Source organism: Eriocheir sinensis, unplaced genomic scaffold, assembly GCF_024679095.1.
Source record: "Eriocheir sinensis breed Jianghai 21 unplaced genomic scaffold, ASM2467909v1 Scaffold71, whole genome shotgun sequence".
In the NCBI taxonomy this organism is placed as follows: Eukaryota; Metazoa; Arthropoda; class Malacostraca; order Decapoda; family Varunidae; genus Eriocheir; species Eriocheir sinensis.
Genome location: NW_026112065.1, coordinates 230020 through 242597, shown reverse-complemented (window position 1 = coordinate 242597; position 12578 = coordinate 230020). Strand labels below are relative to the sequence as shown.

General features: G+C 45.3%; 1 protein-coding gene across 4 annotated transcripts; it reads right to left on the bottom strand.

Moving 5' to 3' along the window:
* Nucleotides 1–3098: 3098 nt before the first annotated feature.
* Nucleotides 3099–12037, bottom strand: LOC126994052 (uncharacterized). Of its 4 annotated transcripts, none has more exons than XM_050853292.1 (2): nt 11453–12037; nt 3099–4991 (listed from the first exon to the last, which is right to left on the bottom strand). In XM_050853292.1, exons 1-2 carry the CDS (start codon nt 11774–11776, stop codon nt 3399–3401), a joined length of 1917 nt encoding a protein of 638 aa, XP_050709249.1. In that variant the 5' UTR covers nt 11777–12037; the 3' UTR covers nt 3099–3398. The 4 variants fall into 4 exon arrangements, with proteins under 4 accessions (XP_050709249.1, XP_050709248.1, XP_050709246.1 ...); XM_050853291.1 differs by having other exon boundaries at nt 3099–3630; nt 10092–12035; XM_050853289.1 differs by having other exon boundaries at nt 3099–3865; nt 10327–12035.
* Between the last annotated feature and the right edge of the window lie 541 nt (nt 12038–12578).

Genomic DNA, 12578 nt, shown 5'->3' with positions numbered 1-12578 from the left:
TTACAAATATTTAGCTGCTGCAACAATACGATTTCTCGGGTAGTTTTTTTCTTCTGAATTTTCACAGATGACGCGTTCAGCGGCGTGAGGCTTTGTTAACTACTGGATCGTCCCGCCTTGCCCTCCAGGAGCCTTGGTGATGGATTTGTCTCTTGTTAGCATTGAACTACAAATACACACACACACACACACACACACACACACACACACACACACGTAACACGACCTCTTACCGCCACGTGCTGACTCTCTCTCTCTCTCTCTCTCTCTCTCTCTCTCTCTCTCTCTCTTCTTTTTTTGTCTAGTCTGCTTTTATTCCGCTCACCCATCTTCTAATTTACTCCTGCTTATGTTCGTTCTCTCCCAGTTTTAATTCTACGTTTTCATCTTTCTTTTCCTTTTTCATCTTCCACTCTTTTCTATTCAATGTTTTTTTCCTTTTCCCTTTCCTCTTTTATTACTTCTTTCTCCTTATTTTTATTGTTTTCGCTTTTTCTGACGGTCTTCGCATAACATTCTGCTCACATTAAACTGTTTCCCATTGATTTTCCTTTTTTGCTTCTCCGTTTTCCTTATACCTTTTCCTCTTCCTATTCCTTACAGTCCTCACGCCTTCTTCTTCTTCTTCTTTATCCTATTCCTAATTTTCTTTTTATCTTGTTCTTTTTTCTTCCTTCTCATTTCTTTTTTAATGTTGCCTTTATACCTTTTCTCTCCTCTTTCACTCACTTCCTCTTCCTCTTCCTCTTCTACTTCCTTCTAATCCTCACTCTCTTCTTTTTCCTCATTATCCTCTTCCTAATTTTACTTTCTATCTTATCTTTTTTTTCTTCCATCTCATTTCTTTCTTAATGTTGCCTTTACACTTTTTCTTTCGCTTGTCTATGTTTTCATTCCCCTCTTTTTCCTCCTCTTTCAATCACTTTCTCTTCCTCTTCCTCTTTTACTTCCTTCCAGTCCTCACGCTCTTCTTATTCCTCATTGTCCTGCTCCAAATTTTCCTTTTAATCTTGTTTTTTCTTCTGTTTGTTTTCACATTCATTCTTAATTTGGTCTACATATTTTCTTTTTTCCAACCCCTCTTTCAGTTCCTCATTATCTCACTAAACTTTAACTCCCATATTCTTTTCTTTCATCTCTCCCTCTTACTCCTCCTCCCCATCCATGTTTTTACTCATCCGTCTTTATATTTTGTTTTTCAGCCTCATTCGTATATTTCTCACCCTTTGTCTTCTCTCTCTTTTATCGTCTCTGTCTGTTTTCTCTTATTTGTCTTTCTGTTTTTATTGTTCTTGCCTTTCATCTTCCTCCTTCCTGTCATTTCACTTTTGTATATTATTTTTTTTACTTTTACTTCCTCGTTTTGCTTTTCTGCGTTTCGTACATTCTCATCATATTAATCTTCCCAATTTCTACACATTTAAATACTCTCTTTTGTTTCTCTTCTTTCCCATTCGTGTTTATTTTTTCCTCCTTTTTATTGTTTTCTTCCAACTTTTTCTATTTCTTTTCATATCCTCTTACTTTTTCATATATTCTAAGTCTTATTTCGCCTCTTATCCCTTCTCCCTACTCTGCCTTGCTTTAATTCTTCCATCGCCTTCCTCGTAACTTCCTTTTTGTATCCTCTACGTTCTTTGAGTTATAATTCCTTGACATTTTTTCTTCCATTTCCTTCTTCCGTTTTCTTGTTCATCTTTTTGTTTCCTTTTTGCAAGTCTTGTTTTTACTTCATCTAATATTTTTTCCTTTCTTTTTTTTTCTTCGTCCTTCTTCTTTTGCTTCTTTTCTTCCTGTTACTCCTTCAAAACTCTCACTTACTCATACTTATTATTTCCATATTACTCCTTCTCCTCCTTTTCCCTGCCCACAAACTTTTCCTTCGATTTTGCATTCCGCTTTCATCATTTTCCTCCTATTCTCTTCCTTTTCTTCTGCAGTGGTGATGCCGGGAAGAAGGGGGGAGGGGGGCGGATATGGTAGTCCTGGTGGTTGAAGTGCCTGCCATGATGGTGTTAATGGTCGTTATTCAAGTGGTGGGTGATTAGTAGTGGTGGTAACGGCAGTGTTCCTGATAGTGTTATTAGTTGTAATGCTTATTTTGAGTTTAGGTCTACGGGTTTGTTATACCATGTTTCAGTTACTATTCTTCCATTGTGTGTGTTTGTGTGTGTGTGTGTGTGTGTAAAATTAACCGTGGCCTGATCGCGTCTTCCTTTTAGTGTCACATTTTTGCACAGCTCTCCTCCGCCCCGCCCTTCTCGTGGCCTGACAGCCAATCACACAGCAGAGCCGCGTGTGGGATGCCAGGTTCCACTTCTCGTAAAATTCGTCAATTTTATCTGTGTTTTACATGCATAAAAAGGTCGAAGATACATAAGTGTGTACCATGTGGACGTATTTTTTTATTATTTTTTCATTTGATTTTGTTCGACTTTGATTAAATCCAGTCAGTGAAGAAATAGAACGGCCAGACTGGTGTGTTGACATCGTCACTTGATGAGAGAGAGAGAGAGAGAGAGAGAGAGAGAGAGAGAGAGTTTTGTGGGAGCTATTTTCAGGTAAATGGAAACAATTTTGTTAGCAAAATTTCAATATTTTGATTTATTGATGAAGGAGTTATTGGCAAGTCGGAGAACAGATTTGGCACGATTCTTGGCATAAATGTGAAGACCATTATTAGCAAAAGTTCTAAGGCTCCGGCACCTTCTGTGCGCTGCCTCAATCGTTGATAGCACGCGAACAAGCGTGACTGAACCAGGGAGTTTTGCCATGATAAATGAATAACGCGGAATGTGTGGCTCCATCCCGATCTCACCTCCGTCACGCTCTGGGCACGCGTCTCAGACCTGGAAGCTATAATCATTCCGCAGAGAATGAGAGACAAAATAAAACTCAGGTCATCACACTGAGCTGAAGCATACAGGCAAGAGCATTCTAATACCTTTCATTTAAATATAGTTTTAAAACAGTTGGTCGTTCAGACAACTCCTTACATAACGTTTCTTGTTCTGAGGTGCAACACGACCCCGCTATCCCTACCTAAGGTTTTTTGTAAGACAATATTTTATATTTTTTCATTTGAAATATAAGATAAGAAATGTAAGCACACACATGCGTCCAAACACTCCCCACAGATGCGACACTCTTGAACAATTTGTTCCGTAGAAGTGGCACCGTTCCATGGGATGCGTTCCTCTGCATGGTGATTTTAGTCAGCTGGCGAGCCGTTCCTCTCAGTGTGTTTGTGGTGCTTCTTGGCACTCCTCAGTCTCTGTTATCACCGGTCAGCGACAGTTACTGTTCAGCGGGTGTTGAGAAATGCACCCGGAATGTACGTCACCTGTACGTCGCTGAACATTTGAGTTTGATCACGACGCTGTGTACTCGCCCGGTGCTCACAGAAACTCGCCACCACTCGGCTTTGCGCCTCTCTTGGCACGACTTCTGCTGCGGGAGTTGGTGCCCCGATGTGTCTGTCCCTCGTAGAAATGCCTTGTTTCGTATCTTGGCGGGACGTGGCTGCTGCCGTTGTGCTGGCGGTGCTGTGAGTGGCGGCTGTTGGTGTAGTTGTGTGCAGCATACCAGCCACTGTTTTGCTGGAAGGAGTCGTTGCTCCGCTGTGTCGGCCTCTCGAGGTGCCGAGGTGCGCCACGCAGCGAGGTAGAGGCGGATCTAACGGGCTGCTGGTGAGGCCTCGAGGTAAAGTTGGGAGGCTGAGTGACTTGGAGCGGCGCGGCGTATCTGAAGGTGTCGTGGCCACGGTACACCTCACGTTCCTTAACGGGGGCGCGGAGGTTACCAAGGTTGAAGCGCACATGTCCTGGACAGGTGGACCGTGGCATCTTTTCTTTCTTCAGGATACCTTTAGGAGACTTCCCTTCAGTAGTGGTATTCATTTCTGCACAGCGAGTTGCTCCAACTGTTTGCTGGTGTCGTGTGTTGTTTTTCTTTACCGCGTCCTTTGCTGACCCTTTCTGTGGCTTCACTGTTCTCTCCTTTCGCCTTTCCAGCTCAGGACGAATGCTGGAGAGAGGGAAGCCATACCTGAAGTAGTCGTAGCCACAGTACAGTTCACGATCCTTGACGAAAGTGTTCAGGTTCTGGAAGTTAAAGCGCACACATTTATGAGCGGTGCTGGCCGTCTTTCCTTTCTTGAGGATCCCTGTGAGATGTTGTGGCTCATTGATTTTGTTGTCTGCATCTGTTGCTTCCTCTGTTACTGTTTTCTGAGCCTCTGGCAGTTTGTTTACTGCTTCCTTTGGTGGCTCTTCCTGTGGCTCCACTGCTCTCTCCTTTAGGCTTTCCAGCTCAGGACGAATGCTGGAGAGAGGGAAGCCATACTGGAAGTATTCGTAGCCACAGTACAGCTCACGATCCTTGACGAAAGTGTTCAGGTTCTGGAAGTTAAAGCGCACACATTTATGAGCGGTGCTGGCCGTCTTTCCTTTCTTGAGGATCCCTGTGAGATGTTGTGGCTCATTGATTTTGTTGGCTGAATCTGTTGCTTCCTCTGTTACTGTTTTCTTAGCCTCTGGCAGTTTGTTTACTGCTTCCTTTGCTGGCTCTTCCTGTGGCTCCACTGCTCTCTCCTTTAAGCTTTTCAGCTCAGGACGAATGCTGGAGAGAGGGAAGCCATATTTGAAGTAGTCGTAGGCACAGTACAGCTCACGAATTTTGACGAAAGTGTTCAGGTTTTGGAAGTTGAACCTGATCATTTTCTTGACCGGTGTTTGAGATGCGTCCCGCTGTTTGAAGCTGCTGATAAGGGGCATCTTTTCCGGTGGGCCGGTAACGGCCTTGCTCCTGCTGGAAGGAGCGTCCCCAGCCGTGCCTCGGTGCTTTAAAGGGAGCTCATCGTATACCTCCTTTATTTTCTCTCTCTTGACCATGTGCAGAGTAATTACGAGAGTTTGAACCCTCTTGCCATGGCTCTCCAATTGCGTGCAGTCTTTTTGTGCGACTGTTGTATCATCCACTGGCTTCTGGACCTTCTCTCTCTTCACCAAGTGGATTGTGATGATGAGAGTCTGACGCCTCCTGCCAGTGGCCTCCTTTTCGCCCTTCCCCACCACCCCATCAGCATCCAGCAAGGTGTCGGAGGGGATCTCCTCCTCCACCACTGCGAGAGGCTGAGCAGCCTTCTTCAGGCAGACCAGGGCCTGTTGCCCTGCATCGGCCTGGGCACCCGCGTTTTCGGTTTCCTCGACGATGTCGTCAGGTTCCTCGGAGGGGCTGCGGCGCTTCCGCCTGGCGAAGAGCCAGCCGAAGCACCCGCAGCACCAAGACTTCTTCACTTGTTTTTGCTGAGTCATTTTAATGTAAATGAACAATCTTTAGCAGGAACGTGCAGGTCATCAACGTTGTCCTCTTCTGGGATGGCTTCTCCTCGTCGTGTTCCGCCTTGGCTACACCGACCACTGGCGGGGACGCTCAAAGAAAAGGCTGAGAGTGTAACGCTGGGGCGATGGGACGTAATGCAGGTGACGAAATGTTGCTGGAAGTAGTGCGCCCATCCCACGCCCACGCCCTCATGCTCCTCCTGCCACCCACACCAACCCACACAACCCACTCCCTCATCCCTGGCCGAATGATTGCTACCAGTATTACGCCCATTCCAACCCCGCACCCACGCCCTCATGCCACCAACACCAACCCACACAACCCACTCCCTCATCCCTGGCCGAATGATTGCTTCAAGTATTACGCCCATGCCAACCCCGCACCCACGCCTTCATGCTCCTAGCTCCTTCTACTCACACCAACCCTCATAATTCATCCCCTCACCTTCACCTAAACCTGCCGGCGCCGCAACACACATCTCGTCACACCGAGAAGCTGCCGTGAGCTGGGACTGGCCGCATCGTGCCCACCTTACCCAATGAACCACTCGGCCGAAAATTCTTGCCACAAGCCCAGCAAGAACTTCGTATGATTAATCTTACAAGAATAATAACATGTCACACAAATATATTTCCATTATATTGATTATTGGCAATGAAGGGAGGCGTACAAAATATTTACAGTTACAAATATTTAGCTGCTGCAACAATACGATTTCTCGGGTAGTTTTTTTCTTCTGAATTTTCACAGATGACGCGTTCAGCGGCGTGAGGCTTTGTTAACTACTGGATCGTCCCGCCTTGCCCTCCAGGAGCCTTGGTGATGGATTTATCTCTTGTTAGCATTGAACTACACACACACACACACACACACACACACACACACACACACACACACACACACACACACACACACACACACACACACTTAACACCACCTCTTACTGCCATCTGCTGACTCTCTCTCTCTCTCTCTCTCTCTCTCTCTCTCTCTCTCTCTCTCTCTCTCTCTCTCTCGTCTTTTTTGTCTAGTCTGCTTTTATTCCGCTCACCCATCTTCTAATTTACTCCTGCTTATGATCATTCTCTCCCAGTTTTAATTCTACGTTTTCATCTTTTTTTTTCCTTTTTCATCTTCCACTCTTTTCTATTCAATGTTTTTTTTTCAATTTTTACCCTTTTTTCCTCTTTCCTTTTTTTTCATTTTCATTTATTTTGTTTTTTCTGACTGTCTTTGCAATACATTCTGCTCAAATTAAACTGTTTCTCATTGATTTTCCTTTTTTGATTCTCCTATTTCCTTCTTCCTTTTCCTCTTCCTATTCCTTCCAGTTCTCACGCTCTTCTTCTTCTTTTTTATCCTATTTCTAATTTTGCTTTTAATCATGTTCTTTTTATCTTCCTTTTCATTTCTTTTTTTATTTTCCTTTAACACTTTTTCTCTCCCACGTCAACCTTCTCAATCTCAGTTCAATCACTTCCTATTCCTCTTCTACTTCCTTCTACTCCTGACACGCCTCTTCTTCTTCCTCATTATCCTACTCCAACTTTGCTTTTTATCTCATATCTTTTTTTCCTTCCATCTCAATCTCCTCTTTCTCCTCATCTTTCAATCACTTCCTCTTTCTCGTCTACTTCCAGACCTCACGCTCTTCCTTCTCATTATTGTACTCCAAATTTTGCTTTGAATCTTTTTTTTCATCCCTTTCATTTTTTTTTATGTTGCCTTTACACATTTTTTTCTCGCACGTCAATCTTCTCAATCTCCTCTTTCTCCTCCTCTTTCAGTCACTTCCTCTTCCTCTTCTACTTTCTTCCAGACCTCACGCTCTTCCTTCTCATTATCGTACTCCAAATTTTGCTTTGAATCTTTTTTTTCATCCCTTTCATTTTTTTTTATGTTGCCTTTACACATTTTTTTCTCGCACGTCAATCTTCTCAATCTCCTCTTTCTCCTCCTCTTTCAATCACTTCCTCTTCCTCTTCCTCTTCCTCTTCCTCCTCTACTTCCTTCCAGTCGTCACGCTCTTCTGCTACCTCATTATCTTACTTCAAATTTTGCTTCTAATCTTTTTTTTTCCTGCCTACCCTCTCATTCTTAATTTGGCTCACATCTTTTCTCCCGCGCGGCCATTCTCCAAGCCCTCTTTTAGTTCCTCATTATCTCAATCTAAATTTTGTCATCCATTTTGTTTTCTTTCCTTTCATCTCTTCCTCTTACTCCTCCTCCCCAACCGTGTTTTTACTTATCCTTCCTTTTATTTCGTTTTTTCAGCCTTATTCGTATATTTTTTTTATCCTTCTTCTTTTCTGTTTGTATCGTCTGTTTTGTCTTTTTTGTCTTTCCATTTTATTGTTCTTGCCTTTCATCTTCCTCCTTCCTGTCATTTCACTTTTGTATATTATTTTTTTTACTTCTGCTTGCTCGTTTTGCTTTCCTGCGTTTTTACATTCTCATAATATTAATCTTTCCAATTTCTACACATTTAAATACTCTCTTTTGTTTCTCTTCTTTCCCATTCGTGTTTATCTTTTACTCCTTTTTATTGTTTTCTTCCAACTTTTTCTATTTCTTTTCATATCCTCTTACTTTTTCATATATTCTAAGTCTTATTTCGCCTCTTATCCCTTCTCCCTACTCTGCCTTGCTTTAATTCTTCCATCGCCTTCCTCGTAACTTCCTTTTTGTATCCTCTACGTTCTTTTAGTTATAATTCCTTGACATTTTTTCTTCCATTTCCTTCTTCCGTTTTCTTGTTCATCTTTTTGTTTCCTTTTTGCAAGTCTTGTTTTTACTTCATCTAATATTTTTTCCTTTCTTTTTTTTCTTCGTCCTTCTTCTTTTGCTTCTTTTCTTCCTGTTACTCCTTCAAAACTCTCACTTACTCATACTTATTATTTCCATATTACTCCTTCTCCTCCTTTTCCCTGCCCACAAACTTTTCCTTCGATTTTGCATTCCGCTTTCATCATTTTCCTCCTATTCTCTTCCTTTTCTTCTGCAGTGGTGATGCCGGGAAGAAGGGTGGAGGGGGGCGGATATGGTAGTCCTGGTGGTTGAAGTGCCTGCCATGATGGTGTTAATGGTCGTTATTTAAGTGGTGGGTGATTAGTAGTGGTGGTAGCGGCAGTGTTCCTGATAGTGTTATTAGTTGTAATGCTTATTTTGAGTTTAGGTCTACGGGTTTGTTATACCATGTTTCAGTTACTATTCTTCCATTGTGTGTGTGTGTGTGTGTGTGTGTGTGTGTGTGTGTGTGTGTGTGTAAAATTAACCGTGGCCTGATCGCGTCTTCCTTTTAGTGTCACATTTTTGCACAGCTCTCCTCCGCCCCGCCCTTCTCGTGGCCTGACAGCCAATCACACAGCAGAGCCGCGTGTGGGATGCCAGGTTCCACTTCTCGTAAAATTCGTCAATTTTATCTGTGTTTTACATGCATAAAAAGGTCGAAGATACATAAGTGTGTACCATGTGGACGTATTTTTTTTATTATTTTTTCATTTGATTTTGTTCGACTTTGATTAAATCCAGTCAGTGAAGAAATAGAACGGCCAGACTGGTGTGTTGACATCGTCACTTGATGAGAGAGAGAGAGAGAGAGAGAGAGAGAGAGAGAGAGAGAGAGAGAGAGAGAGAGAGAGAGAGAGAGAGAGAGAGAGTTTTGTGGGAGCTATTTTCAGGTAAATGGAAACAATTTTGTTAGCAAAAGTTCAATATTTTGATTTATTGATGAAGGAGTTATTGGCAAGTCGGAGAACAGATTTGGCACGATTCTTGGCATAAATGTGAAGACCATTATTAGCAAAAGTTCTAAGGCTCCTGCACCTTCTGTGAGCTGCCTCAATCGTTGATAGCACGCGAACAAGCGTGACTGAACCAGGAAGTTTTGCCATGATAAATGAATAACGCGGAATGTGTGGCTCCATAACGATCTCACCTCCGTCACGCTCTGGGCACGCGTCTCAGACCTGGAAGCTATAATCATTCCGCAGAGAATGAGAGACAAAATAAACTCAGGTCATCACACTAAGCTGAAGCATACAGGCAAGAGCATTCTAATACCTTTCATTTAAATATAGTTTTAAAACAGTTGGTCGTTCAGACAACTCCTTACATAACGTTTCTTGTTCTGAGGTGCAACACGACCCCACTATCCCTGCCTAAGGTTTTTTGTAAGACAATATTTTCTATTTTTTCATTTGAAATATAAGATAAGAAATGTAAGCACACACATGCGTCCAAACACTCCCCACAGATGCGACACTCTTGAACAATTTGTTCCGTAGAAGTGGCACCGTTCCATGGGATGCGTTCCTCTGCATGGTGATTTTAGTCAGCTGGCGAGCCGTTCCTCTCAGTGTGATTGTGGTGCTTCTTGGCACTCCTCAGTCTCTGTTATCACCAGTCAGCGACAGTTACTGTTCAGCGGGTGTTGAGAAATGCACCCGGAATGTACGTCACCTGTACGTCGCTGAACATTTGAGTTTGATCACGACGCTGTGTACTCGCCCGGTGCTCACAGAAACTCGCCACCACTCGGCTTTGCGCCTCTCTTGGCACGACTTCTGCTGCGGGAGTTGGTGCCCCGATGTGTCTGTCCCTCGTAGAAATGCCTTGTTTCGTATCTTGGCGGGACGTGGCTGCTGGCGTTGTGCTGGCGGTGCTGTGAGTGGCGGCTGTTGGTGTAGTTGTGTGCAGCATACCAGCCACTGTTTTGCTGGAAGGAGTCGTTGCTCCGCTGTGCCGACCTCGCGAGGTGCCGAGGTGCGCCACGCAGCGAGGTAGAGGCGGATCTAACGGGCTGCTGGTGAGGCCTCGAGGTAAAGTTGGGAGGCTGAGTGACTTGGAGCGGCGCGGCGTATCTGAAGGTGTCGTGGCCACGGTACACCTCACGTTCCTTAACGGGGGCGCGGAGGTTACCAAGGTTGAAGGGCACGTGTCTTGGACAGGTGGACCGTGGCATCTTTTCTTTCTTCAGGATACCTTTAGGAGACTTCCCTTCAGTAGTGGTATTCATTTGTGCACAGCGAGCTGCTCCAACTGTTTGCTGGTGTCGTGTGTTGAGTTTCTTTACCGCGTCCTTTGCTGACCCTTTCTGCGGCTTCACTGTTCTCTCCTTTCGCCTTTCCAGCTCAGGACGGATGCTGGAGAGAGGGAAGCCATACCTGAAGTAGTCGTAGCCACAGTACAGTTCACGATCCTTGACGAAAGTGTTCAGGTTCCGGAAGTTAAAGCGCACACATTTATGAGCGGTGCTGGCCGTCTTTCCTTTCTTGAGGATCCCTGTGAGATGTTGTGGCTCATTGATTTTGTTGTCTGCATCTGTTGCTTCCTCTGTTACTGTTTTCTGAGCCTCTGGCAGTTTGTTTACTGCTTCCTTTGGTGGCTCTTCCTGTGGCTGCACTGCTCTCTCCTTTAGGCTTTCCAGCTCAGGACGAATGCTGGAGAGAGGGAAGCCATACTGGAAGTATTCGTAGCCACAGTACAGCTCACGATCCTTGACGAAAGTGTTCAGGTTCTGGAAGTTAAAGCGCACACATTTATGAGCGGTGCTGGCCGTCTTTCCTTTCTTGAGGATCCCTGTGAGATGTTGTGGCTCATTGATTTTGTTGGCTGAATCTGTTGCTTCCTCTGTAACTGTTTTCTTAGCCTCTGGCAGTTTGTTTACTGCTTCCTTTGCTGGCTCTTCCTGTGGCTCCACTGCTCTCTCCTTTAAGCTTTTCAGCTCAGGACGAATGCTGGAGAGAGGGAAGCCATATTTGAAGTAGTCGTAGGCACAGTACAGCTCACGAATTTTGACGAAAGTGTTCAGGTTTTGGAAGTTGAACCTGATCATTTTCTTGACCGGTGTTTGAGATGCGTCCCGCTGTTTGAAGCTGCTGATAAGGGGCATCTTTTCCGGTGGGCCGGTAACGGCCTTGCTCCTGCTGGAAGGAGCGTCCCCAGCCGTGCCTTGGTGCCCGGAGGGGAGCTCATCGTATACCTCCTTTATTTTCTCTCTCTTGACCATGTGCAGAGTAATTACGAGAGTTTGAACCCTCTTGCTATGGCTCTCCAATTGCGTGCAGTCTTTTTGTGCGACTGTTGTATCATCCACTGGCTTGTGGACCTTCTCTCTCTTCACCAAGTGGATTGTGATGATGAGAGTCTGACGCCTCCTGCCAGTGGCCTCCTTTTCGCCCTTCCCCACCACCCCATCAGCATCCAGCAGGGTGTCGGAGGGGATCTCCTCCTCCACCACTGCGAGAGGCTGAGCAGCCTTCTTCAGGCAGACCAGGGCCTGTTGCCCTGCATCGGCCTGGGCACCCGCGTTTTCGGTTTCCTCGACGATGTCGTCAGGTTCCTCGGAGGGGCTGCGGCGCTTCCGCCTGGCGAAGAGCCAGCCGAAGCACCCGCAGCACCAAGACTTCTTCACTTGTTTTTGCTGAGTCATTTTAATGTAAATGAACAATCTTTAGCAGGAAAGTGAAGATTACCAACGTTGTCCTCTTATGGGATGGCTTCTCCTCGTCGTGTGCCGCCTTGGCTACACCGACCACTGGCGGGGACGCTCAAAGAAAAGGCTGAGAGTGTAACGCTGGGGCGATGGGACGTAATGCAGGTGACGAAATGTTGCTGGAAGTAGTGCGCCCATCCCACACCCACGCCCTCATGCTCCTCCTGCCACCCACACCAACCCACACAACCCACTCCTTCATCCCTGGCCGAATGTTTGCTACCAGTATTACGCCCATTCCAACCCCGCACCCACGCCCTCATGCCACCCACACCAACCCACACAACCCACTCCCTCATCCCTGGCCGAATGTTTGCAACAAGTATTACGCCCATGCCAACCCCGCACCCACGCCCTCATGCTCCTAGCTCCTTCTACTCACACCAAGCCTCATAATTCATCCCCTCACCTTCACCTAAACCTGCCGGCGCCGCAACACACATCTCATCACACCGAGAAGCCGCCGTGAGCTGGGACTGGCCGCATCGTGCCCACCTTACCCAATGAACCACTCGGCCGAAAATTCTTTCCACAAGCCCAGCAAGAACTTCGTATTATTAATCATACAAGAATAATAACATGTCACACAAACATATTTCCCTTATATTGATTATTGGCAATGAAGGGAGGCGTACAAAATATTTACAGTTACAAATATTTAGCTGCTGCAACAATACGATTTCTCGGGTAGTTTTTTTCTTCTGAATTTTCACAGATGACGCGTTCAGCGGCGTGAGGC